This window comes from Haemorhous mexicanus, chromosome 9, assembly GCF_027477595.1.
Source record: "Haemorhous mexicanus isolate bHaeMex1 chromosome 9, bHaeMex1.pri, whole genome shotgun sequence".
Lineage (NCBI taxonomy): Eukaryota > Metazoa > Chordata > Aves > Passeriformes > Fringillidae > Haemorhous > Haemorhous mexicanus.
In genome coordinates, this window is record NC_082349.1 from 18514422 (window position 1) to 18539869 (window position 25448).

General features: G+C 40.7%; 1 protein-coding gene across 1 annotated transcript in view; it reads right to left on the minus strand.

The window, feature by feature from the left end:
- Positions 1-22931, minus strand: part of DPYD (dihydropyrimidine dehydrogenase) — a 342395-nt gene extending 319464 nt beyond the window's left edge. Inside the window, exon 1 of the mRNA XM_059854310.1 lies at positions 22822-22931. Coding sequence (XP_059710293.1) covers positions 22822-22860 — 39 coding nt within the window. The 5' untranslated portion in view covers positions 22861-22931. The remainder of the gene's footprint in view (positions 1-22821) is intronic.
- Positions 22932-25448: the final 2517 nt, after the last annotated feature.

Consider the following 25448-nt stretch of genomic DNA (forward strand, 5'->3'; position numbering starts at 1 on the left):
TGCTTTTATTTGCAAGGACACAAATAAATCTCAGGAATGTAGCCATACTTTTAAGTCATAGTGGTGGTCTGACAACACAGGCAGAACGAAGTTTGCAATGTCTTGCACTACCCTAATGTAACTCAACAAATTAAATCCAATTTTTGGAACCAAAACTCTTTTTAAATCAGGCAAGTAACACATTTCTATACCAAAAGCAACCTTGTTTATTTCAAGGGATGAGTGCAAAGCGCATCCAAGAGACAGAGCCAGACTCAGGTCTGTGATGGAGAACAAAAACAGGCACATTGTTGCTTGTAACTTCTGGAATTAGTTTGCAAGTTTACCTAGAAAAAAGCCTTGGCTTTAGAGCTACACATCTCCACTGTAGCGAGCAGAGTGTGTTTGTTCTGATACTATATGTCAAAGATGTGCGAGACTGACTTACAGAAACATGATGAGTGTGATGGGGTTATGAATATTATATTGTGATTCTTCCTAATTTTAAAAATCTGCTTCAGAGGGTGATAATGATGAAACACCTCTTGTATTAAGATTTTATTGCGCTGATTATGGGGACTTCTTATTTTAAATATGAAGGAGTCACTTTCTATTTAACTACTTAATGCCTTACTCTGATTGGTAATCCAATTTTCCCTCAAACCACAAATCTCACCTCTGCAAACAACATAACCCAACAAAGTAACTCCCAGCTTACCTGAAGCACAGAGACAAAAAGTGAGGGACAACATTAAAAAAACATATAAACTATTTAGCAGCCTACATGCTGCTGATTTTCAGAAAGAGTTACAGGTTGTTACTGGATGTGCCCCTGTAATTCCAGTAGCAAAGACTCTGCTCCAGTTCAGGGTGTTCCTCAGATGAGTACCTCAGGCAAGATGTGGCAACCAAATGCATTCAGTGGTTATTCATGGCAATTTTTTTTGCCCTTAATTAAAACAGAGCAGGGACAGTCACATAAGAGATATCTCAGTGGATACTTGATTTTCTCAGGATGATCAAACTCAACTGTCAGAGCATTATCTGACTGTTGAGTGCCCAAATTACCCAAGCCGGGCAGTAGGTTCTGCACAAAAACTTCAGCAAAATTTTGCCTACTCTCTTTTGTAATTGCTTAATGCTTGGCCATGAATATTATTTCAGCAAACTGAAATGAATTGCAAATTTCTAGCAATAAACTGTAACAGATGTACTCTACTGGGTACAGCACCAGTTGGTTTAAAACATGGAACAAATGGTGGGGCAAGCCAAGGACGGAAGAATCCCCATATGTTTGCTCCTGTTGGAATTCTGCAGCAGGAGCATGGCTCCAAGTGCAACAGTTGCAGAAATCCAAAAGGACTACGTAGCACAGCATGTCCCAGAATTAAATCTGAAATAAAACTGGCACAGAAAATACTAAATCACATATACAATATAAAAATTGCTTATATTTCCACTCCATAAATAATATACTACCTGCTTAAATCTTGGATTGCTGAACAAAGTGGCTGCTCTAGCTAGAGGTCCCTGGTGCTTAAGAACTCAGAAGTTAACTGCTTAAATGGTAAAATAATGTAAATGCTCTTGGGTCAGTTGAACAGTCAGAAGGGAAATTAGTGAGGGTGTTTTCTTCCTATTCATTTCAGTTCCCTGGTTGGCTTTTCACAGCTTATGGCTAGTCAGACATTTAGTAAATTTAACAACTAAATTCAGATGGGTCAGTCAGTAAGTGAAAATTACTGAAAAGAAAGTTCTAGAATATGTATTGCAAATAACAATGAATATACACAACTAAACAAAAACAAACCACTTGGATATGCAAGAAAGGAAACCTGACACCTCCAGTCTCTCAAACACACTGGTCATCCAAGCAGGGGAAGAGTTCATTGGTGAGGAGAATTATCTGGGCACCTGCAATCTTGCTTGTCTGAATCTCATGCTTATTCTGCCTCATAAGTTCTCATTCTTGACAGATGAGCTGTTGTTTGATCTCTCCAGATGTTGAAAGACCAAGACTCAAGCTCCCCAATCGAGGATGCAGGTGCATAACGCATCCCTTTTCAAAGCACTATGAACTTTGGATTTCACATTAATATGCTATTTGTACAGTAATTCAGAACCCATGAATTTTATCTTTACAGTTTTACACTACTGGCTCCATTTATTTCATTAATAGTAGATATAAATCCATTATCATTAATGGCTGCAAATCAGAATATAAGGATACTGTGCTTCAGTAGAAATCCATTGTGGTACTCTGTTGATGAAGAAAGAGATGGGGCTATGAGTAAGGACACAGAAGTGAACTGAGCCCATGTGAAGTTTGTCACTCCTGGTGCAGAAGCACAGCACACACAGTTGAGTTAAAGCTGCAACTCTGCACAGCACCAATGATTATGGGCACCACCAAAGTTTTATACTCTCCTTCACTATTTCCACAGAATAATTTGAAGACTTCACTTTGGGAAAAAAGCCAAGGACCCCAAGCCAAGGACTCTGTGGAATGCAACTCAAATATATTTTGCAGATGACTTGCTCAAATATCATTACCTTAAGGAATTCCTTTAATAATTACCCATGACAATTATTTCTTTCAGGTCTTTTAAAAGACAACAATTATTAAAAGCTACAAAATATAGAAGAATGGTTAGATTTCAGAATACATTCCCTACTAGAAAGGAACGTATTTGTTATGTCTAATAGATACCAATTTAGGTTGCAAGTATCCTAAAATGCAATAAACTACTCATATGTAATGCACATTGAGAATGACTAGCATGCATAAGTCATAGCTACAGTTTTTAAATTTTGAGAATTTATTGATAGATGGTTATGTTGATCTGTACCAATAGCAACATAGCTTCTGAGATTAAACTTACCATAAGCCATTCATTAGATGTTTATTGCTTAGCTTCTACTTTAAATGGCATGATTAAGAAGTCTACACAAAAAATACTAGCTCTAATTTTCACTATAATCTATTAATGAAAAGGCTGTAGAAGTTTAAAAACAGTGTGTCATATCACAGTGAGTAATTTATCAGGAATTTGAATTAATATTACTCCAAGTAAGTGATTTCAAAGCAGTCATCCAGGACAGGATACACTCTCCAGCTGGGAGTCCTGTCTCTGATACAGCACTGTCAGGTAAATCAAGACAGGCTTGGCACATGCTCTGTAGTGATGCAACATAAATTTCTGAAGACATTGCATTTTGCTTTTAATGAAATTAAAAGCACTTTTTATTCTCATCTCATAAAGCTACTCTTCTCCTGAAATCAGAAGAAGCTATTTTAATTAAATGTGAATCTTAATTAAGCACATATTCTGCAGAATAAAATATAAAGTTATGGAAGAACTTTGCTCATTGGGAATGCTCCAAAGCCAGTGAGGACTGGAGGGCACGCAGAGAGGGATTTTTTTTAGGAAAAAAAAGTAGCATTTAGAACACAGGTGGGACGTGAGACTGCAGCAACTTTACGACAGTCATTAAAAAGTCCTGCGAGTCTAGCAGTGTCTTTGTAAATTATGTGACATTAATTAAAATTTTGAAAGCTTTTCTTTAAAGCACTGTGGAGTGGAGTCTTTGGCTTTGTATTTTTCTCCCCCAAAGTAACAACCTTAGCAAAGTGCCCTGCTTATGCGGACTCTATCTCTCACTCAAAACAATAAATTTGGAAAAATTCAATAGTTAAAGATCACTCTTCTTCTGAAGAGCCTCCTACTGAAAGCAATGAGTTGCACCAAAAGTATTTAGTGCTTAGTAATCCTCCTATTTGTTACTGCTCATTCAAAGGCAGAATAAGGATCAAAAAAATCTATCTTCAGGCTCTGTCACGATATTAAAACTCCGTAAAATTCTTAAAAAGACTAGGTAAATATTTGCTTGTTTCAAGGACTTCCTGTCCACAGCTTGTTGGGAAAGTTTCCTGTGAACAGCCCCAAAACACCTCCTGAAGTTCACCTCAGATCAATAGGTATACTGTCACACTGAAGATGTGGAAAATGCAACAGTTCACATGCAGACTGTGATTTGGCATAAAACAAGGTCCCATGTGTCACTCTCCTTGCTTCAGCATACAGCTCACTTCCCTAGCCCAGCCCCTGCAATACACAGGCTGTATCCTGATTTAATCCTGTTGCCTCACAGAGCCCCCTCAGCTGAACACTTTTATACACATCAATTAAAATTCGGGAGTAGGCCAGGCATGCTAGGGAATGCATGTGGAGAGCAATTTAACCCACCCCATTCCATTAATCTACCCAATTTCCTTAAAAAGAGTTGTAATCTCCCTCACAGCAAGTAACATTAAATGTATTGCAAGATACATATGCTCACCAAGTGAACATAATGAGAACATATTTATTTTTTCTAAGAGTAATGAGCATACTAAACAATTAATTTCAAAGCTATGCAAGTGTTACTTCACTGACAGAAACAAATACCTGGGGCTTTTCCACTAATATTTTCTAGTATGTCTGAATATGAAACTAATTGTATAATTGCTCTTCAATCAAATGCTGAAGAACTCAAATGTATTTGTTTTCATGAGATTAGATGAACCACAATGAGAAACTTTGTTGAAAAATAACATCAGTGTAGAAGAAGATGACCAAGGCATGAACTCCTATTAATATCTAATTTGAATTGCCTAATTCACATTTTACTTCTCACCTCTACTCTACTTCTTGGAAAGCTGCATGAAGCTTTCCTGACAGTCAGATGCAGGACTTTACACACCATGTAAAGTCCCCATTACACATGGAAGTTTCACTGCCAAATCAGAAAGAGCGAGTTCTAGTCATAGGAGAGTTTGTTACACTAAAGATAAACGTAAGATTTCCAAAAGTAAGTATCTATGGTGTCATGTCTTCCCAAAGTTAGCTGTGCTATTTTCCATTACTGAAAGAATACAGGACAATGTTGTGAATCTCTCCCATATGCTTATTTATGACAGAATATCCCACAAATCAATACTTGCGATTTCCTTACTGAAGATCAGAACTGATGAGAAACTTTTCAAACAATTTATGTAACTTGGCTGATAACATATCTTAGGAATTCATGAATTCATGCAAAAATTTCAAAAAGGTGAAGACCATGCTTTCACAGTAGTTCAGGCCTAGCTTAACTGCGAAGCAACAAAAGCCAGAGAAAGCTTGATGAAATGTGAAATGAGTACAAATGTCAGGGGAAGAACATGGTCAGCCTTAGTAAAAACCAAGGGAAACCCCAAGAAATTATTTTTGTAAATTAACAGGTATGTTTTCTGTTACTGAGATAAACAGATGCACACGTGAGCAAAGACACAAGCTGACTGTGAACATATTTTATTCCAATATATCAGGGTGTGACAAGGTGTAACCCTCTGATCTCTTTCAGTAACAATAAATTCTGCAAGTGACCCTCTGTCCATGCCTAAGAACTGGTCCTTTATACAACTGTGATAGCTGCAAACCCATCCTCAAGATCCAGTGAGCTGGAAGATGGGGCACCACTACTTTGAGGAGACGACCAGCCTCTGAACCAGTGCCAGAAGAGCAGCAGCACTGCAGCCTCCTGTGAGACAGGGATGGAGAAGCCAATCTGCTCAATGGACTGAGACCTGACCCTGTATCCTGCTGTGCATATTGGTACAGAGAGTTCAAATCCAGCTGGAAAAAGATTCAACTTTTAATCACTAGACAAATTTCTTTTTTGAGCCACACAAGATCATAGTTTCAAAATGGATCAAGAACTAAGGCTGATGGATGACCTAGATGATAAGCATATGCTACCTGTGCACTGCCATGTACCTTTAACATAGCATTTAAGTGCTATATCTTCATCTTTACACTTCCCTGTAAGACAAACTGCTGATAGCAGAACAAACACTTTTCTGGTTTCTTGCACCCCTTGTATAGTCTCTAAAACTTACAGCATGACAATTTACCCTGTGACACCCTCACAGCATACCAGTATCCTAGAGGTGTAGTCCTGGATCCACTACTGGGTACTTAGATATTGGGATTTTCAATTTCACCACTACAGAATTTCTTGGTCCTCAGATTTTCCTGCAATATATAAATACTACATCTTAACAAAATGAGCAGTTTTCTAAATCACTCCCACAAAAGTCAGGAAATTCTTAGTCATGAATACATCTATGTTAACAAAAGTGTGTTATACTTCATGCACTTTCTGTTACATAACAAAGTTAATGCATTATACATTAACATAGCAGCAAAATTACACAACCCTAAGCATGGTTTACACAATCGTGCTGTTACTTTAACTGTCGGATTTAGCACTTGATTTCTCTAACTCAGCAATGCATTTGTGCTAGGTATTACTGTAAATTCTAAAAGGTTTATTAAAATGAAACCCAAAAAGTGTTACTTGTTTGCCATAGATACCAACCACTCTCCTCTATGGGAAGGGCTCTGGGTGGTAAATTATGCTCTTGGAAACTCTGCATGCCATCTTCTTGACACAACTAATCTCCGCAGAAACTGTTGACCCTCACAGGGAATACCAAAGCAAATACTCACCCTCCAGGCTTTACTGAAGTATCCAAGTAGTACCAGTATTAGTGAATTATTCATGCATTTAACACAAGCATATATATATCAAAACCACACAGCCTAAAGCAGGCTTAAACTTCACCACAACACAGGATCGGTTCTGAGGCTCCTGCAGGGACACTACCTCTGTGTGACACGATCATGTTTTTGCACTATAAACAATACACCACATCCAAAAATATTAGCCTTTATGTACAAAATTCAGAGAAGACATAGCTGAGCACAGCTCTTGTTGATGTACTCAGCAGTGAATTCACTATATGTATTCATTTGACTGAATAAAACATTACGTAATTTACAGCCTTTAAAAGTGCAAGGTTTTAAAATTTTGTACAGCTATCCTTCTACACACACAGTTAATATTTCAGTAATTTTTCTCCCTAACTGGACATCAACTTTAATCATCCAACTAACTGGCAAAGTGCAAAAAAAAAAAACAGAGCAACTCATGTCACAGCCTTGATTCTTATCTTCATGACTGCTGCTACTTTAGAAGTACACACACACATGGTCTCCAGTCTGCCATACCCACTACACTCAAAGTCACCATTTTTTATCTTCCCAACAAAAACATCTTCCTCCTTTACAAATCAAAACTTAAAGCTTCAGAAAAATATTAGGTTTGCATCACAGGTATATCAGAACTTTTCAGCTTCTTCAGTGTAAAACTGATGTATGTCTCAAATGCTTGCACATCAAACTGCTCTCGTACATGAGGAGTACAAATGTTATTTGGTAAGTGCTCACTCACACAGAGTTGTTTATTGAAAGGATCACAGCAAAAAGGATTGTTATCATACACGTACATCTCATACATTTACACCTCACTTCTATTTTTCTACAAGACAACAGATCACAAGACAAAGCAAGCTCAGCTGCCTTTTAAAAAAACTTTGTCAGAACCAAAAAAGGCCATTGTAGCCTCTGAATTGGACCCTCAGTTGTGTCTGCTTAAGCAAAACCCAAACTTGCATTAGAGACACGTCTGCTAATGACAAGTGAATGCTCTAACTTTTGATCAGAGGAGAGAAATTAGCAAAGTTAATACTGCTGAAATTTAATCATTGGCAAAATCAGCAGAACTAATTTTAGCTGAGCAAAGCAATGTTCTGAAAACTTTGTTAAAAGGTGATTTTCAAAGTCCAATAAATGAACTTGAAATGCAAGGATGAGACTAACAATATACATCCAAAAGATCTAGTACAGTCAGTGCTTGAAACAAATGTGAACATTTGTATTTGTTCCAAGAACATGTCAACTATCTATCAAGTACTGACTCTCTAAATCTGTTGCAATATGAAGAAGTAACAAGTAAACCTACCTTTTTGCAACTACTGTGCAAACTTCTTACAAAAATTTCAATAGCAACTGTTTAATACAATGGTAAAATGCAAACTTGACAATGGGACTACAGACTTTCTATTAACTGTGCATACACCAGAGCATCCTAACAAAAAGGAAAAAAATAATTAGCATGTAGAAATGAAATGGAAATGTGAAGGATTTTTAATAGTATCCTATAAGCAGTAACTATATGTGAAGTCCTTTTATAAAATATTACTAAATATCTGAAAATTGAAAAAAAAACCAAAACCACACCATGTTTTCAAGCAACAAAACTTGACACCCCATGGAAGGAAGGCAAGAGGAAACTGCTCCCAATTTCTCCTATTGCATTTAAAAATGTCATTGTCTGCCTATGCAGAAGTGCACAGTGATGCTGACACCTTCAAGCAAAGAAACATGACACTCCATAAGTATACAGGGACTCCCATGCTAGAGATGAGAGTGGAACATATCAGTAACAGGAAATATAGAAAATTCCTTGGAGTTCTTTACTCCTAGAATTTTGATTTTCAAATCTTATTGACAATAAATACTGATGAATGTGTGGGGCAGAAGCAGAGGTGACACTCTGAAATAAATAATGAAATAAAGCTGCCCAATCTAGAAACATGCCAGTAAACATCTGGATTCTGATCTATTATACTTTGTCTCATGCCTATAGAGAAAACTTACTTTCAAACACTTATAAAAGAGTGTTGTATTTAGGAGCAGTATTTTCTAATTCTTTTATTTATTAAGCAAATTACACCTCTTCTGTGAGACCCCTGAATAGGGAAGAACTATTTTTATCATTTGTAAGATTTTCTAAAATTACAGCAAAATATTTCTTCTATAAACATACTGTAATAATTCTAAGGCTGTGGATTTCAAGCTGCATCAAAATCTAAGTATTGGACTTTTGAAAAAATAAAATTCCCATCTTGCTGGCAGGTCCAAGTTCTCTTTCCTAGAACAGAAGATACAAGACCACAATGCTATCATTCAATGAGGATGGAAGTATTAAAAACCATTTGTCTCAGAGCAGCGTCCCTTTGTTTGCTGTTTGTTATGAGCCGCAGAGGAACAGGAAAAGCTGCAACACAAGTAACATTTTTTAGAAACTAAATAAAGGAAAGGTACCCAGGTTACTCTTCTGTAACTACCATCTTCCTGCACTTCTGTGCCTGACAGCTTCAGAAATGTAGATTTAATCTTTACCTCATGGAATCATCGAATGGTTTGAGTTGAAGCTCATCCAGTTCCTGGCCCCCTGCGATGGGCAGGGGCACCTTCAACTCCACCAGGTTGCTCAAACCCATTCAACCTGGCCTCGAACACTGCCAGAGATGAGGCACCCACAACTTCTCTGGGCAACCTGTTCAGCACCTCACCACAGAGACTGAAATACTATAGTTTATGACTTAAACATTTTCATGAAAGACTTTTGCCTATTACAGCATAACCATGTTACAAAAGCAAAAGAGATGACCACCACACCCTGAATGGGCCTCTGAGAGGCCCTGGACCTTCAGAGATGAAGATGAATTAACAAGTCAGGGATGGGAACATTCACAAAGTACAAGCCTGATGCCTTCAGGGTTGAGACGACAGCCCCAGGGCTATCAGCAGCCAGGCTGGCACAGACCCTGGCACCAAAGGGTGGGGGGAGGGAGGCTTTGGCTGTGTGTTGGAAAGCCTCTGGTCAGAGGCAGTGGCCACCCATCCTCCCCTGGGCAGAGGAGCCCAGCTAAGGGGCCCTTCACCCCAGGAAAAGCTTAACCACAGCAAAGGGGGTGATATCAAGGCCATCAAAGGCCCCCCAGAGGGGTCCCCCGACCCTGCACCAGAGCACTGCAGCATGATGCAACAGACCCTCCCTGTTGCAAGGGACAGTGTCAAACTGGCCCCCTGCAAGGGAGGCACGTGGGCATTCCCACCTGGCCCACAGCATGTATTAATCCAGGGAACTCCGTACCCTTCAGCATGTGGCATGAGGCAGGGCACACTCATCATTAAGAAGACCAGATGGAGAGGAGCAACAAGACATCACTGGGACCCTCAGATGGGTGATGTGCTTCCACCTAACACCTGAGACTCTCTCCCTGTCTCACCAACCCCCACGCACACTACTTTTCTTTCTTTGTTTTCTCTTTGGCTCTTCTACTATTAAATAAAATAAATCAATTTTGTGGCACCAACATCTAACCTCATTTGGTTTTAATCTCATTTTTGGGTGTATTTTGAACATTCTAAGTTCTTTCTGGTTTATACACAGAGACTTAGCTTTCTTTGCTTTTCTGGGTTTAAACTGGATCCTAACACCCTCACAGTATAGAATTTCTTCCTAACATCTCATCTAAGCCCACTCTTTCAGTTTAAAGCCAATCCACCTTGGCATACCACAACAAGTCCATGTTAAAAAAAAAAAAAACAACAACAACAAAAAAAAAAAAAAAAAAAAAACAACCACACTCCTTCTCAGCTTTCTTGTACACCCTCTTTATGTACCAGAAGGCTGCTCTAAGGTCTCTCCTGAGCCTTCTCTTCTGGAAACCCCAACTCTCTCAGTCTGTCTTCAGAGGAAAGGTATTCCAGCCCTCTGACCATTTTTCTGGCACTCCTCTGGACTCACTCTAAAAAGTCCACATCTTCTTTATGTTGGGGACTTCAGGGCTGGGTGCAGTACTCTAGGTGGAAGTCTTATAATGGCAGAGTAGAGTGGAAGAATCACCTCCTTTGACCTGCTGGCCACACTTCTTTTGATGCAGCTCAGGATATAGTCGAGCCATGTTGCCAAGTCATGTTGAGCTCTTCCCACTTGACTTCAGGTCAGCTCTTCTTTTAGCTTTTGTTTGCTCCCTTTTCCAGAGTCAGGGCCTACATTCACAGACATGGAAGCTTTTTAAGTAAGGGCAGGTAACTAACTGCAGGAGTGGAAGTTGCACACCCAATTAAGCTTCTTCTTACAGCAACTGAGGAGGGGATTCACAGCTGCCAGTATGCCAAGCAGGACTCCGTAGATGAGTCTGACAAAACACCAAAGAGACAGGAGGTACACAACCACAACTTGCTCTCTTACCCTCCTGGACTTACACACCAACCTCTGGGATGATGGCTGTCAGCCTGAAACTCTACCTAAGTTTAAACATTTACCTGTACTCAAATACATGAGCTTCCAGCTTCCATTTGAAATACAGAAAGAATTGGGGAAGTGTCACAAATAATTACAAGAACAGACACTTTTTTAAAATAGTCTAATAATTACTGGAGTCACCCCTGGAACAAGAAGGTCTCCATCCCCATGTTCCTGATTTGTCCTGCACAGGATGGATGGAAAATCTGGATGAGAAGTTGAACTGATTTGCGGTTCAGCTAAGATTACAAATCAGAGAACATTACAAGAATCCTGTTCCAGCACTAAAAGAGTTTCAGACCAACTCTCAAGATTTGTTATGTATTTTTCACTAAGAGCTCATTGATTAAATGCATAAAGAACATAATACTAGGAGTTAAAAATGATCTAACTTTACTTTTGTACTAAATACTTCTTGGGGTTCCTAAATAATTTCATCTTCTCTCCTCACCTAGTGCCATGATTTAGCAACATGCAAGCTATTCTGCTTTACTGAAGAACCAGTTCCTATTCTACAGTATTTCAGAACCTCTTTCTTATACTCTATCCTAACAAAATAGTACTGGCTCTTCATCTTAGTATTGGTTACTGCTGACTAGTGACACTTTACTCAGACTATAGATACTTTGAGAAGAGATTTCATTTTTCTCTGTTCTGTATTCATTTTATTTCTTCATTTCATCACCAGCATTCTAGAACAGCTTCTGTTGTGGTTATCTTCTTTGCTTTTTTTCCTCCCAACTCTTTTGTCACTTTCTCACTTCCATCTGTTTTGAAAAGCTATGTTTGTACTTACTAAAATCTTTCAAATTTTGCATTTTCAATTGGAACTGAAAAAAGGGCAATAACAAACACAACTTTAAAACAGAAACAGAGTAAGTCTGGGAACCACTTTCAATCTCCCATCCTGCGTTCCTGCAGCGTACACACACACATCCACACGCAAGCGTGTGCACAAATTTGCACAAGCCTACTTTGTCCCTCTGATGCTGCAGTCTGTTGAAATTAACAGAGAGGTTCATCTTAGCACTGATGAACAGATTTGTTAAGGCTAAAATTAGATCTTGTATTCACCCGTATCATATTCCAAAATGTTACACTACACGTGATCCTCTGAGCGCAGATGCTCACACCAATTACTGATAACAATCCATAAGAGTTAGTATACAGACCTGACTAGACACACCAAGAAGGACAGCAAGCTCTAATTTCCTCAATAGAAAACCAAAGAAAATCTGGTACCCATTCCCATTTTTGCCCTGAGCAGTAAATCAGCAGTATTCTTCAATACTGATTTAATTTAGAATTAAGAGTTTTCCTTAATATGATTGCTACACTCTATCTCACAAACCCAATTTTTAACCTTAAAATGTGACATAATATGAAAACTGCTGACACAAATAATTGACTGCTTTATTATAAATAGAATACTTCAAGTTATTTTTTAAATGCCTCATAAATCCACATTAAGTCTACTTTATTGATTTCAGAAAGTTCATTTTATTTTCATAGTCATAGTCCATGATTTGTGCACTTAAGAAAAAACACTTTTTTCAGTTTTAACTGTCATTGAAATATCTTTCATTTTAAAGATATCAAGAAATTATCACTATTCACTTTCAATACAAAGCCTCTTACATTTCAGCTGTCATTTTCAAAAAATCATACTGAAAATAGTGTTTCTAAGCAGAGTTCAGTTGCAGTGTAATAAGTAATAATTTCATCAATTAGCAGTATTCAGCATCCACTGAGAGTTCTCTCACTATTATTTTATTCATAGAGTCCTTTGTGGAAGTAGCATACTAAAAAGATCCATTTATCCTTCAAGGTTTTTTCATAAATGTGTCATACATCTTGGAAAACAATTGGTTATTATTCTCGCTCAATCTAAATAACTATAATAACTTCCAGGTGTAAAACCTCCCTTTATACTTCCAATCTTCTTTGCTCTCATTATGGGTCTACATTTTTAATAACTTACTCTAACACTTCCACCTACTTTCACAAATGAATTCTGGAGTATTGCATGGATGCTAGACATGCCTGGATGGAAGGGTAGTCAGCGTATTGTTAAGAGCAGAATAGAGCTGGGTTTCATAGAATGCGCTTCACAATCAGTGAAAACCCAAGCATTTTATAATGAGCAAGATGCTAGTACAGATGCTAACAGTGCAACGGCTGGACAGGAAAATGCTGTGATTATTAAGCTCAGCAACAGCCAGCTTTCAGAGTATATTTCATTTCTCCTTCCCTGTAGATCCCTTCACATATTTATAAGCACTTTTTTCCTCGCTCAGAAGCTCGTCCTACCTTCTGTCCTTTCATCGCGAGAGTGCAAAGGGCTCCCTTCAGAGCACAATATTCTCATTCCTTAATTGACTGACAAAGATGTAATTGGGCAGCACAAGGACCTCTCTCAAGGCTGGACAGACAGCCCTGCACAGAGTGCACAGCACCACAAAACATCCCTGCCTCAGGAGACATGCATCTCCTGCACAGCAGCCTGCTTCATTCTCTCCATATTGGCCAAATGTTTTGTTGACTGAGAAAAGCCCAGCCAGGAAAGTTCATTCTAATGGACGTTCCAATTTAAATAAGGCCTCTCAGAGCACAGTTAACAAAATCACACCAAAACCCGAGGCAAACATGCAGCTATATACCAATAAATAAACTAGGTATCACAACAACCTCTTTGCAAATGGCACGGAGTCCAACCTCCATGATAAATACAAACCTAATGACATTGAATGTGTGACTAATACTTGAAAGAAGACTGCCCTTAAGATGAGCACATTAACTAAAATCCAGCCTTCAATTTTTCCACCTTCTACAGTCTCAAAGTGGTGTGCACAGGTACCTCTATAAAAAAAAAACTACACACACCAACAAGATGCATAAATGAGACAGGTTGGCTGCCTGGACACTTTGCTTCTTAATTACATATATAATTGTTTTTGAACCTGAAATTAAAATGTCAGAATGCACCATGATTGCCTTTAACTGATGACTAGCATCCCATCTAAATGGAAATATTTAGATTCATCACCTAGATACCTTTTTAATTTGCTTTCAAATAGAGTCACACGAAAGCATGTCTGCCTTCTCCCATTTGCACTGTTGGTGTCAAGTTGAACTGGAAAGGCCAACCATTTCAATGAACTAAAATAAACGTAATTTTAAGGTCAAGTCACTTGTAACACTTCAGGCAGCAAATGTCATACTGAAAATAAAATTGAACCTTGGCTTGAGCAGAGATGAAAGGTTTGGCATTTCAAGGACTTCATTGTGTTTATCACTTTAAATCTACAAATTAAATACCAACATCACATACATTAATATTTATCAAACTACGAAAGCTTTCTGAAATGATATCTTTAAATACTGGAAGCATTATTAAAAACAAAATACTCTTATAGGTGGACTTACTCTTAATTCAAATGTCTCTGTGAGACCTAAAACCACTTACAATTCTGCACTGGTTTAAGAAGGCATCTATGACTACAGTAAGAATCCAGATGTTTCACAGGAAGGTCTAAGTATTTTGACAGAGGAAATAAGTGAAATTGTTAAACTCAGACCATAGCATAAGAATCACAGAATCACTAGGCTGGAAGAGATCTTCAAGATCATTGAGTCCCATGCCCTAACACCTCAACTAAACCATGGCATTGAGTACCACATCCAATCTTTTTTTTAAACACATCCAGGGATGGTGACTCCACCACCTCCCTGGGCAGACCATGCTTTCATAAAAAACTTTTTCCTAATATCCAACCTATATTTCCCACATGCTCAACACATGCTGCCAGCTTAGTGTCATCCACACACTTACTAATGAAGGACTCAACCCTCTCATCCATGTAATCAATAAAGATATTGAACAGACCTGGCCCCACCACAGACCCCTGAGGAACACCACTGGTGACTGGCCCCAGCTGGATGCAGCACTGTTCACCACCACCCTCTGGGCCTGGCCATCCAGCCAGTTCTGAATCCAGCAAAGAGTGCTCCTGTCCAAGCCATGGGCTGCAAGCTTCTCCAGGAGTGTGCTGTGGGAGACAGTGTCAAAGGCCTTGCTGAAGTCCAAACAAACAACATTCACAGCCTTTCCTGCACCACCAGGGAGGTCACCTGGCCATAAAAGGAGATCAGGTTGGTCAACCACAACCTACCTCTCCTGAACCTATGCTGGGTCTGATACCCTGGCCATCTTGTAAGCGCTGTGTAATGACATTCAATATAAACTGTTCCATTACCTTACTGGCCTTGAATTACCAGGATCCTGCTTCCCACCCTTTTTGTGAATGGGTGTCAAACTGACCAGCTTCCAATCATCTGGAACCTCCCCAGGGAGCCAGGACTGCTGGTAAATGATGGAGAGTGGCTTTGCAAGCTCATCTGCCAGCTCACTCATCACCCTGGGATGGATCCCATCTGGTCCCATAGATTTATGAACATCCAAGTGGCTCAGCAGTTCTCTGACTGCCTCCTCCAGGATAACAGGGGGACCATTCTGCTTCCTGACACCATTTACCAGCCCATGAGGACAGCTGTCCTGAGGACAAGCCGTCTTTCCACTAAAGGCTGAGGCAAAGAAGGTGTTAAGCACTTCCACTGCCTTCTTATCTGCAATTACTAAGTTCCCACCCACATCCAGTAGAGAACAAAGGTTGGCCTTACCCTTCCTTTTATTTTTACAAATATTAACATATTTGTAAAAATATTTTTTATTATCCTTTACAAAAGTTGTCAAATTAAGTTCGAACTGAGCTTTGGCCTCCCTAATTTTTTCCCTACATGCCCTAGCAACCCCCTTAAATACTTCCTGAGAGATGCGACCCTCCTTCAGAACAAGGATATTGAAAAAGTAGACTATTTCATTTGTGATTTATGATTTGGATGATATTAAGAGAACTCCTTTACATATCTTGATATATACACTCCTCAAACTTACATGCTTTGCCATTTCCTCCTCACTTCTAATTTCTGTAGTTACTGTTTTTTCTACTCCTACTTGAATCTTACATTCTTTGCCCTATGCAATAGCAAAAAAAATTGGGGTATTTAGTATAGCTGTAAAGAAAAAAAACAATTTAAAGTTTAAACTATAGACCCAGTCTGAATCACCTGTTATTTCATAAAAGAATACACCCGGCCAACTGAAAGGTAAAATGTTCTCATTTCAAAAAAGCATTATTATGAGAAGAAAACTGGAGAATTTAGTTCAATTCTCCCACTTACTTCTTTGGCTGCTTTCTTCCCCAAGCACAATTTGACCTGGATTTTTAAAAAATTTATATTTTGAATTACGGCATTGCATATTGCATTATGGAACTGCACAAAGACCAAGAGGACAAAATGCCCCCCAAGATCTGTGTAGCCAATCTCTGCTGGCAGGTTTCACAAACTGATGCCCTGCACATGTAGAGATGCCAGAGATTTATGTCGTGCTGATTTGCAAGAATTCTGCCCTTAGTATAAAAATGACAGCAAATGAAAATGAAAAGACTTTGAAAAACATGCCCACACAAACACCACCCTCTGAGCTTCTGATAAGGCATTTATGGCCAAAGGTTCCTAATCCCAAATGTTTGATTTCTTTGCCAAATCACATACTTGCCGAAGTCTCATATAAAGGCACAAATCCTGCTCTTCTCAAAGGCAGCAGCACAGGGCAGGGAGCAGAGTGTGTAACACTGTACTGATGAAATAAAAAAAGGAATAGAAATCATATGCTAATAAGAGGAGGGAGGTTGCCAGGCAACCAGGGAGGGAGAGAAAGCAGTTTTTGATTTGAACTCGGTGCTGTCAAAGGGTTAGCATAGCCAGAACAAACAGGACACATTCAATCCAGCTTGTCTGCAGCCACCAGGAATTACAGCTTTTCTCAATATTTTAACTAGCAGTGTGTTCCCAACCCAGTGCCAGTTACTTCTGTGTTCCCTGGGTCATTTTACCGACACTGGCAAAATGGTATAGGATAGGATGGACAGTAGAATTTTTCAAAGTGTTAATTTGAAAAGCAGCAGCTTGTGTCTTTGGGTAGCACAAACTGCACCACACATGTACACTGGCCAGTAGGATGGAGAGAGCCAAGCAATCTTGGGTCCAAGCAAATGCCAGCCCATCAGACACAGCCACACCCCTCGGGGCTGCACTGAAAACCGGGCAAGTCCTGCCCTGCTGCTCAAACTGCACTCTTTCAAACGCATCTCAAATGCCCATCCTGCAGCACTGCGCTTTTGTCACAGCTGATCGGCAAAATCTTGCCTCATGGATATCAGCTTTCTATATCAGCATGTAGTTACACTTTTTTAGAAGATGTGACACTAAGCAGAGGAAAGAAAATTCCAGTTCGGTCTACAACATAAAATCATCACGAAATTCATTTCTGTAACTAAAATAAAATGAATTTCAGTTCCTTCTTGTTTCCAGAGCTGCTAACTACAGATTACTCATAAGTCTCAGCCATGAGAAAGGTGAGAATATCAGTTCTTACATGAAATACCTCACAAAAAGAGTAAAAATTAAAAGGATGGGGGGAAAAATGGGAGTTTAATTTGTAAGCAACATTAAAACACAAAGGTTGAAGAAAAATGAAAAGCACAAGTTTTGAAAAGCACAATTTTTTTTCCCAACATAGTTATTTGGAGGGCTTGACTGCTACAATCTGGCAGACTATTGACTGTTCAGGCAAGACCATACATAATTCCTTGAGCATCAACAGGATTTGCATACAAAACGTGAAAAGAAAAAAATGTTTCACACAGAAGACTTTCCTTCCTACTTGCCAGATCAAATTCTAACCTGATGAGTAAATCATTGTTCAATTCTCTAAGACAGACATTATAATTGTGGCCTATAATCTTCCACAAGGTCTAAGCAATCATGCTATAATTGCTGTTCCACTCAGCTAAGAGTTTATTACAATAAAACCACTAAAACAATGAAAAGGCTTGAGAAATTTATAAAGCAAAAACAGCAAAATAGGAAGTTTTGTTTTCTCACTGACTGCTTGTCAAATGACCTTAGGAAGACACAGCCATCAATCTGGAACAGCCATCTGATCATTACAACAAGCTATAAAGCAGTAGCATAAAAACATTCTACATATTAAAGCTTCATTATGGAACTTCAAAAAACTAACTGGTATTTACAACAGAGAGAGACACTGTAATAATTGGGGCTTTTAAAATAAAAGTTTTGCCTAGATCAAGGAAAGCTAGCTTCAGTTATTTATTCAAATAACCTTTGCCTAACAACTTTTGTGAGCAATGCTGACTAGCAGAATTCCCTGCTATCTTGCTGGAGGTTTCCTGGTTTTTACAATATTTTTATCTTTCAACCCTTGCCCTGCTTCCCACTGTGAGCACACCAAGCCTAGCTCTCAGACATACCTTATTACTTGCAGTTTTTCCACTGTTCTTGTCCATTTGCTTTGGGAGAAAAGCTTGCCTACCTTGCTGTCCTAGCCCATGCTTGGTAACAGCTGCTAAGCATATCCCAGGGAATGAAGAACTGCCACTGCTATCAAACCTGTTACTTAAAAAACTATGGAAGGCTGTACAATAATGCTTTCTCAAGTCTTAGGAGCACTTCCCAAGTGACCCTTCCATGCAGCAGGAAACATGGCAAAAGGGACTCTGCTCCCCTGGCTGACTCTGGAACCAGCTGCAGGCCTTGAGAGCATATATGCTGTCTGCACCACCAGTGAGCTGCTCAAACAGCCCATAACCTCATCCCACATTCATCAGGACCTTCAGACAGCAGTGTAGAACTTGCTGCTGAAGGAACTCAAAATCAACAAACACGCTGCCTACTGAGCACTGAAGAACCTCTAGAGCCTCTTGTGTTCTCACTAAGGTCAGCACCCAATGGGCACAGTCTGGCCCTTAAGAAACCTTCCTCTGAACCCTGAAGTAACACCAAAGAAATATGTGGGTGAATTATATAATTTTTGAAATAAAAATACATGATTTAAGAACCATTTATACTTTCTGAAGCAAAAGGAAGAGAAAGCCTAACACAGTTATAGTTCATTGTTCATTGAACATTGTTCATTGTTCATACAATGTTCATTGCATTTTAAGTGAAAGTGACACAAATTTACCCTGATAATTCTCAGACAGTTCCCTGATGGAAATTTCAGAGCATGGCTCTAGTCCTTTGTGCCTTTCATTTTATTCTCACAAGTCAAGCATCAGTGCTGGGATGGAAACAGCTGTGACAGCATTCTAGGTACCCAGCTGCTGGTCTAGCAAGGAAGTACCCACCCATCAACACCCAATTCCCCTTTAAACTACACAGAAGGAAGGATAGATCTGTGAAGTGCCAACATACTGCCTACCTACTGCAAGAACAACACTGCTGTTTTATACTAAGTTGTGTTGGGGGGCTGGTTTTGATTTTCTGTGAATGTTTCAGGTTTGTGACAACAGTGTAGCCAAGTGTCCCCACTCTGCTGCCAAGAAGCCCCTTCCAAAAAACTGGGAGACCTACTCTTTTCCCCAGATTGTAGTGTGGGGGGCAAAGAGCTGGAAAGTATCCCCTACCCAAACATCACCAAGTAAAGAGAAGAGACTGCAGAGCAACACTGGAATGCAGTCAGGAAAACCCAGGGTGCAGAGAACAATGCTAAACTATGTCATTCAAGATTCTGTTCTATTCATTTTGCAATTCATTAACTTCCGAGTACTTGATTTGACAACTTTAATTCTCGAAAGAATCCTGAAGATTGCAATAGATGTAATTATATATGGTGTACACACAGTGATAGTCAGGAGTCAGGCAAAAAAAAAGAGAAGACAAAAGAATGGAAGACTTGCCTTCCCAGAGTATCATTGGGAAGTTTACATGAAGTCTGTAAACACTCTCTGGAGCTCAAATGTACGTTTAACAGTTTCACATTACAAGTTAGAAAGGGAATGCTGCCCTCACAGTGTAGGATTTCAAAAGTTCTTGTAAAGATTTAGAGAGATAATCAAAAAAAACCCAAGGCAAGTCCTTATATCATAAATCCAAGGTAGCTACTTTCCCATGGAGCTATTTTTGAACAAGCTTTCTTTACATTTGCTTAGAGTATCAGTGTCCAAGGAATATTAGCAGCATGCTCTGATACTTGACTTCATTTTTAAAAAGGCAGTGTTTGGGGTTTGTGGAGTTGCTGGTAGTTGAGGGGAGAGTTGTTGTTTTGTTTTGGTATTTTGGATATTATTTTTTGTTTCAGTGTTAAAAAAATAAAATTGGAAAAAAGCATACAAATCACAACAAAAAGCATTTAAATCACAACACACCTAGTCTTCCACAGTTTTTAAAGCAGATTTTAGAAAACCAACTCTCTATGTAATTTATTCATTTTCTTTACTTAGGTCCAGAGGCTGAAGCTGCTGGCTAAGCCAAGCAAGAGGGACAAGATTCCTCAGGGACATTTTCCTAGAAGTTTTCTTTTGTAAAATAATCTGGAGAATCATCAGTGATTTTAGCTACTTCTAGCACTGATTCTTGGCTCTTCCTTAAGCAATGACATGTCTTTTTATCCAGCCATTATTATTTAAATACACTGTAAAGTAGCACCAGGACTTAGGAGATAATTTTTAATATTTTATTATATGAATTTGAGATACTAACTATAGAGATAAATTTCACTGAATTTGAGATACTAACCATTGAGATAAATTTCATTAAATCATTGGTTCCATTTTTATACTGTAGCCAATAAAATGACCAAAATATTCAAGTTGTGCTGCCAGTGCTCACATTGATAGACTATTCCACTCAACAAACAAATTACTGAAAATATTTATCTACAATGAGAGGATTAGCTAGCAGGCACTGTCCCTACTTCAAAGACAAAGACAAAACACATTTTTTTTAAATGCAGTACTTCCTTCCCCAAAAAAATAAAGTCCTATGCAGAGGGAGGGGAAAAAAAACAAACGAACAAACAAAACCACAACAGGTTTACAATGCTGCAATAATTAGATTATCAGTAATTATTGATATATTCATCTGTGAGACAAACCATACAACAATTAAATTTATTCAAATAGATGGGGGAAGGACAGGACAGTACATTTGGTCAGAAGGAGACTGCGTTGATTTCCTTGCTAGTTTAAATGACTGCTGAAAACAAATATACAGTAAGATACTGACCAAAGTTTGTATCTCAAACCTCAGAATAAAGCAAACACCAGCCTTTTAAAAATCAATCAACTCATCTCCTAAATCATATATGTAGTACTGCATACTATTACCAACGCAGGATCCTACCATAACATTGTTCTTTGAATCTGAGTAATAGGTAACTAGAAATGCAAAACAATGCTATACATGAAATATTTTGCATCAAAAATTTAAGGAAAGTACTCAAAACCCCAAACAACTGAAATCAAACCTTTGTCATAGAACAATGAACTTTAACATTTAAAGAAAAATCCAAGACAGGCTGCTCTGAAAACACTGAGCAGCCTGAAAAGACAGTGCTGATTTCATACCACAGTGCCTCCCTAATTGCCAGGAAGACTTCTGTGATAGTTCATTCTTCCTATCCATTCCATGCTTCAGTTTTATCAGAGTATCTGTAAGATCACTTCTGGGCATTAGTCATGGTTTAAACAGCAGCTCAGCTAGGAAATGGACTGGACATAAAAAGTCAACACGAGAACTAATGATAAAATTCAGTCACAATTGCCCTAGAGATGTGTTCAAGTTTTTGCTGCACGTCTTTGTGTATTATGTCTGGGCCTCAATGAGCTGCAATAGCCCAAATTAAACTTAACGTTTTACACTTCAAGGTATACCACAACAAAAAGTTGTGTCAGGCTAGAAGAAGACCATCAACCAGAAGTGTGTTATTGCTTTTGTTTTACAAGACTCTTCACAAAGAGCTGAAGTTTACAGCCAAATGTGAGGTTCTGGGAAAGGTGGGCAAATGCTACCGTGAAGTCCAACCTTGCAATCTGGCTAACACCAGCGGGAGCTCACCACGTGTGGCCAGGACACCAGCCTTGGTCACACTCCACCTCAGCTCCGCCTTCCCAAGGCCACGTCCGGACCCTACTCAAAGCCAGTACGATCGGCAGCAAGGAATGTCATGCAAAAACCTTCAGTGCCACAGGTGAGAACGCCTCTTGCAGCAAGGCTACTACCCCGGCCCTCCTGCTCAGCCTTCCATGCAATTGTTTTGGTCCGAGGAGTCTGGGTGCAGTCCGTGAGCGCAGCTTGACCCACGGCAGGACAGCGATGAGCTGGGTTCCGCACAGCTCCGCCGGCCCATAGGCAGCTACGGGACGCTGAGCCCGAGGCCATCGGCCACGCACCTTGAGACCGTCCAGGGCTCATCGGGTCACGGCCCCCGAGCAGCCCCGCCCTCAGGAACCCTGCCAGAGCCGGGAGCCCGACCTCACCGGGACTCGGTCACATCCTGCCCTCGAGTTCGCCGGGGAGTGACAGGAGGCGGCGAGCAGAGGGGAGGCGCCGGGCGCCACCCCCTCACGCCCCTCGGCCGGGCGCCGGCCGCGCTCACCGTGCCGAGGACGGGGGCAGGGGCACGGCTGGAGCGGTGCGCCCGGCGCTGCCCCGGCACCCACTGCCCGCAAGGGCTGCGGCTGCCCGGGAGGCAGGACAGCCCCAGGGGCCGGTGCCGGGGCCGGTCGGCACGACATGGAAGGGGGCGGCGGGACGAGGCTCCGGGCACCGCCAGCAGGCAGCGGCGAGGCACTTCCTAACGCCGCCAAAGTTTATCGGGCGCCGGCGCCGCCGGACACAGCCCCCTCCCCGCTAGTGACAGCCGCACGTCCCGGCAGGGCGAGTGGGTACCTCAATGTCCACCGGGTCCCGGCTCAGCACACGAGCCATGGTGTCCGCACCGCCTTCCCCCGGCTCCCCGCAGTCCCGGAGTGGAAGGGAGCGGAGAGCGGGAAGAGGCGGAGCCGGCAGCCCGGGCAGCAACGCCCAGGTGGGCGGGAGCCCCCGCGCCGGGCCGGGGCCGCCCCGCCGGGCAGGGCAGGTGTCCCGCGGCACCGCCGCGCTCCCAGCCCCGCTCCCCGGGCCTGCGGCAGCGGCCACCGAGCGGCGAGAACGTGGCGAGGACGCGGCTCGGCAGCAGCGCTGCTCGGGGCGCCCCACACACCGCCCCGCCAGGAACGGCCCGGGGCCGCGCCCCGCCGCTGCGCCCCCCGCACGGTCCCTGGGCTGTGTTTATCCGCTCGTGACAATGCCGCAGGAGCCGTCTGTACGCCACGGCTGACCCTGCTGCGCCTGGGGTCACCCTCCTGCCCAGCAAAGAGCCGTGGACCCTTCCCAGAGTTACACCTTCCCAGCAGTACCGGCCTGGGCTGTCCCTGAACCTTCACCCCTCTCCCCACAGGGACAGCGAGCCTTCCCAGCCCCTTGGGAGACTCCCCTCGCAGAATCCATCCAGCAGGTGGGAGTGGTGCGCGAAGGACAGGTCACAGCCCACCGAACATTGCAATTGTTTGACACTAGAAACCCAATATTTACGGTGTCACGGAAACAAACATTCCCACTGCAACAGGCCTAAAAAGAAAGCAAGTAATCTCCACTTCAGGAAGCAACAACACCCAAACCAACCAGCCAACCAAACACTGTAACATCTGTTTCTACAGTACACTTTCATTTAGCCATGTCTATGATTGCTCAAAATGTGAGCATATTTATTCCCATTTCACAAGGATAGAGGAGTTTAAAACTAATCTTTTATTTTTTCCAATATGCATACCAGGCAGCTTCCTGGGTTCTTCCTCTCCTTCTTAAAACATTGCCCAGATCTGCTCTTTATTCCCTTTACAGCACTCATTTTATCCAGCTAGTTTTTATTATCCCCTCCTTAGTACAGCATAAAAAAAAAAAAATAAAAAATTAAAAGGGTTTCCCACTCCTATTTACTTTACAAAAAGCCTGGAAAACTAAGTAGCTTCTGGACACTGGTGACCCTTTGATTGCAGTAGGGAATTGGTTTGCCTTTTCCTTTTACATCTCCAGACATAATGCCTCTCACAGAATACCATGGAAATTTTTCTTTACCTTGTAATTATTTTATTTCTTTCCATCTCTGTAAATGAGCTCTTTAGAGATGCCCAGTAGAGGGGTTTTTTTTTCCTTTGTAAGATGTGAAGAAATAAGGTTGTGGTCTTTTGTGTCTCAAGTGAGAGTTATATTTTCTCAAGTCTCTGCTTCAGCACTATTGCATAACAATTCTTGCTGATTACAATCACCCATGTAAAGCAGCTGAAGTGTTGGCAGGAGAATCAGAAGCAGGATCTCCTTCATTGCAAGTACTTATCTCTAACAAATCCAAGAGTCTTTGGTTCATTTCACTAATATTGACATTGCTGAGCAGCTCAGTGGTCTGATGCTAGCTGGAGAGTTTTCTAGTTGTGTTTGCTCCTGACCTACAGCACTATATTGACTATGCAAGTACATTAGGTGCAAGTCATTTTCACAAGGAATATTTCGGCATACATAAAATAATAAACTTCTTTGTGACCAAGCATTTGGAGTTTGCCTCCGTTTGTTCTAAAGGAGCATTTACATAGAAGAGACTAGCAGCAGGCACTGAACTCTCCATTATACACATCTTCTGTCTTGTTCTGCAAGTTGTAAATTCTTGGTTACACCCATGTAATCTAGCAACTCAAATGAACCTGACACCCAGAGGATTTCTGACCAGTGAAACCAATAAACCATTTAGATTCATGGGAATAGAAATTTTCCTGCAAATGAAGTGAAACTTAACTCTCTCAATACACACGGGTCAGAGAAAGGGATTCTCAGACCTAACCATATTTTGCTTTAACTCTCAGCTCCTCTTATTTCTCTTTCCATGTTCCTGCTGAGAATCAGCTTACTGTCTTTAAAGCATGGCAGTCAGCCAGTCTGTGTCAGCCTGCTGCTCTTTGCCAGCTTTCCCCAGCAGTTTGGGAGAGCTGGCCTTCCATGGATCACCCATCTGAAGCCTGGATCCTCAGCTGTGGCAAATAGTGCTTTTATCAGCACAGAGCATGTTTACAGCTGAACTTTGTATCAAGAAAGAAATGGACAAAAAGAGAGAGACATGCAAAATATGCATCAAAATACAAATATTTAATCTTCTCTAAAGTAGAAGTTATAAGAAATTTTAGTAAGAGGTGTTACACAGCCCAGATATAGTTTGGCCTTTTTCATTAAGTGCTCAGCCTCTGATTTTATTTTTTTGTCTCCTGCCAGCAGGATTTTTAAAGCAGCAGAAATAGAGCAGGGATACTAAAGACTTAGCTTTCACTTCTGACATGAAATGCTGTTGAGGCTTGGTTGAGTTATAGGCTTTTGAAAAATTGCCATTAACCTTTTGTTCCTGGTGCTCTTCAGGTAAAATTTGCTCACATGCCAAAGAAATAATTGCATGTGAACTTTCTCAGAAAAGCTCCAGGCACTCACAGCTACCA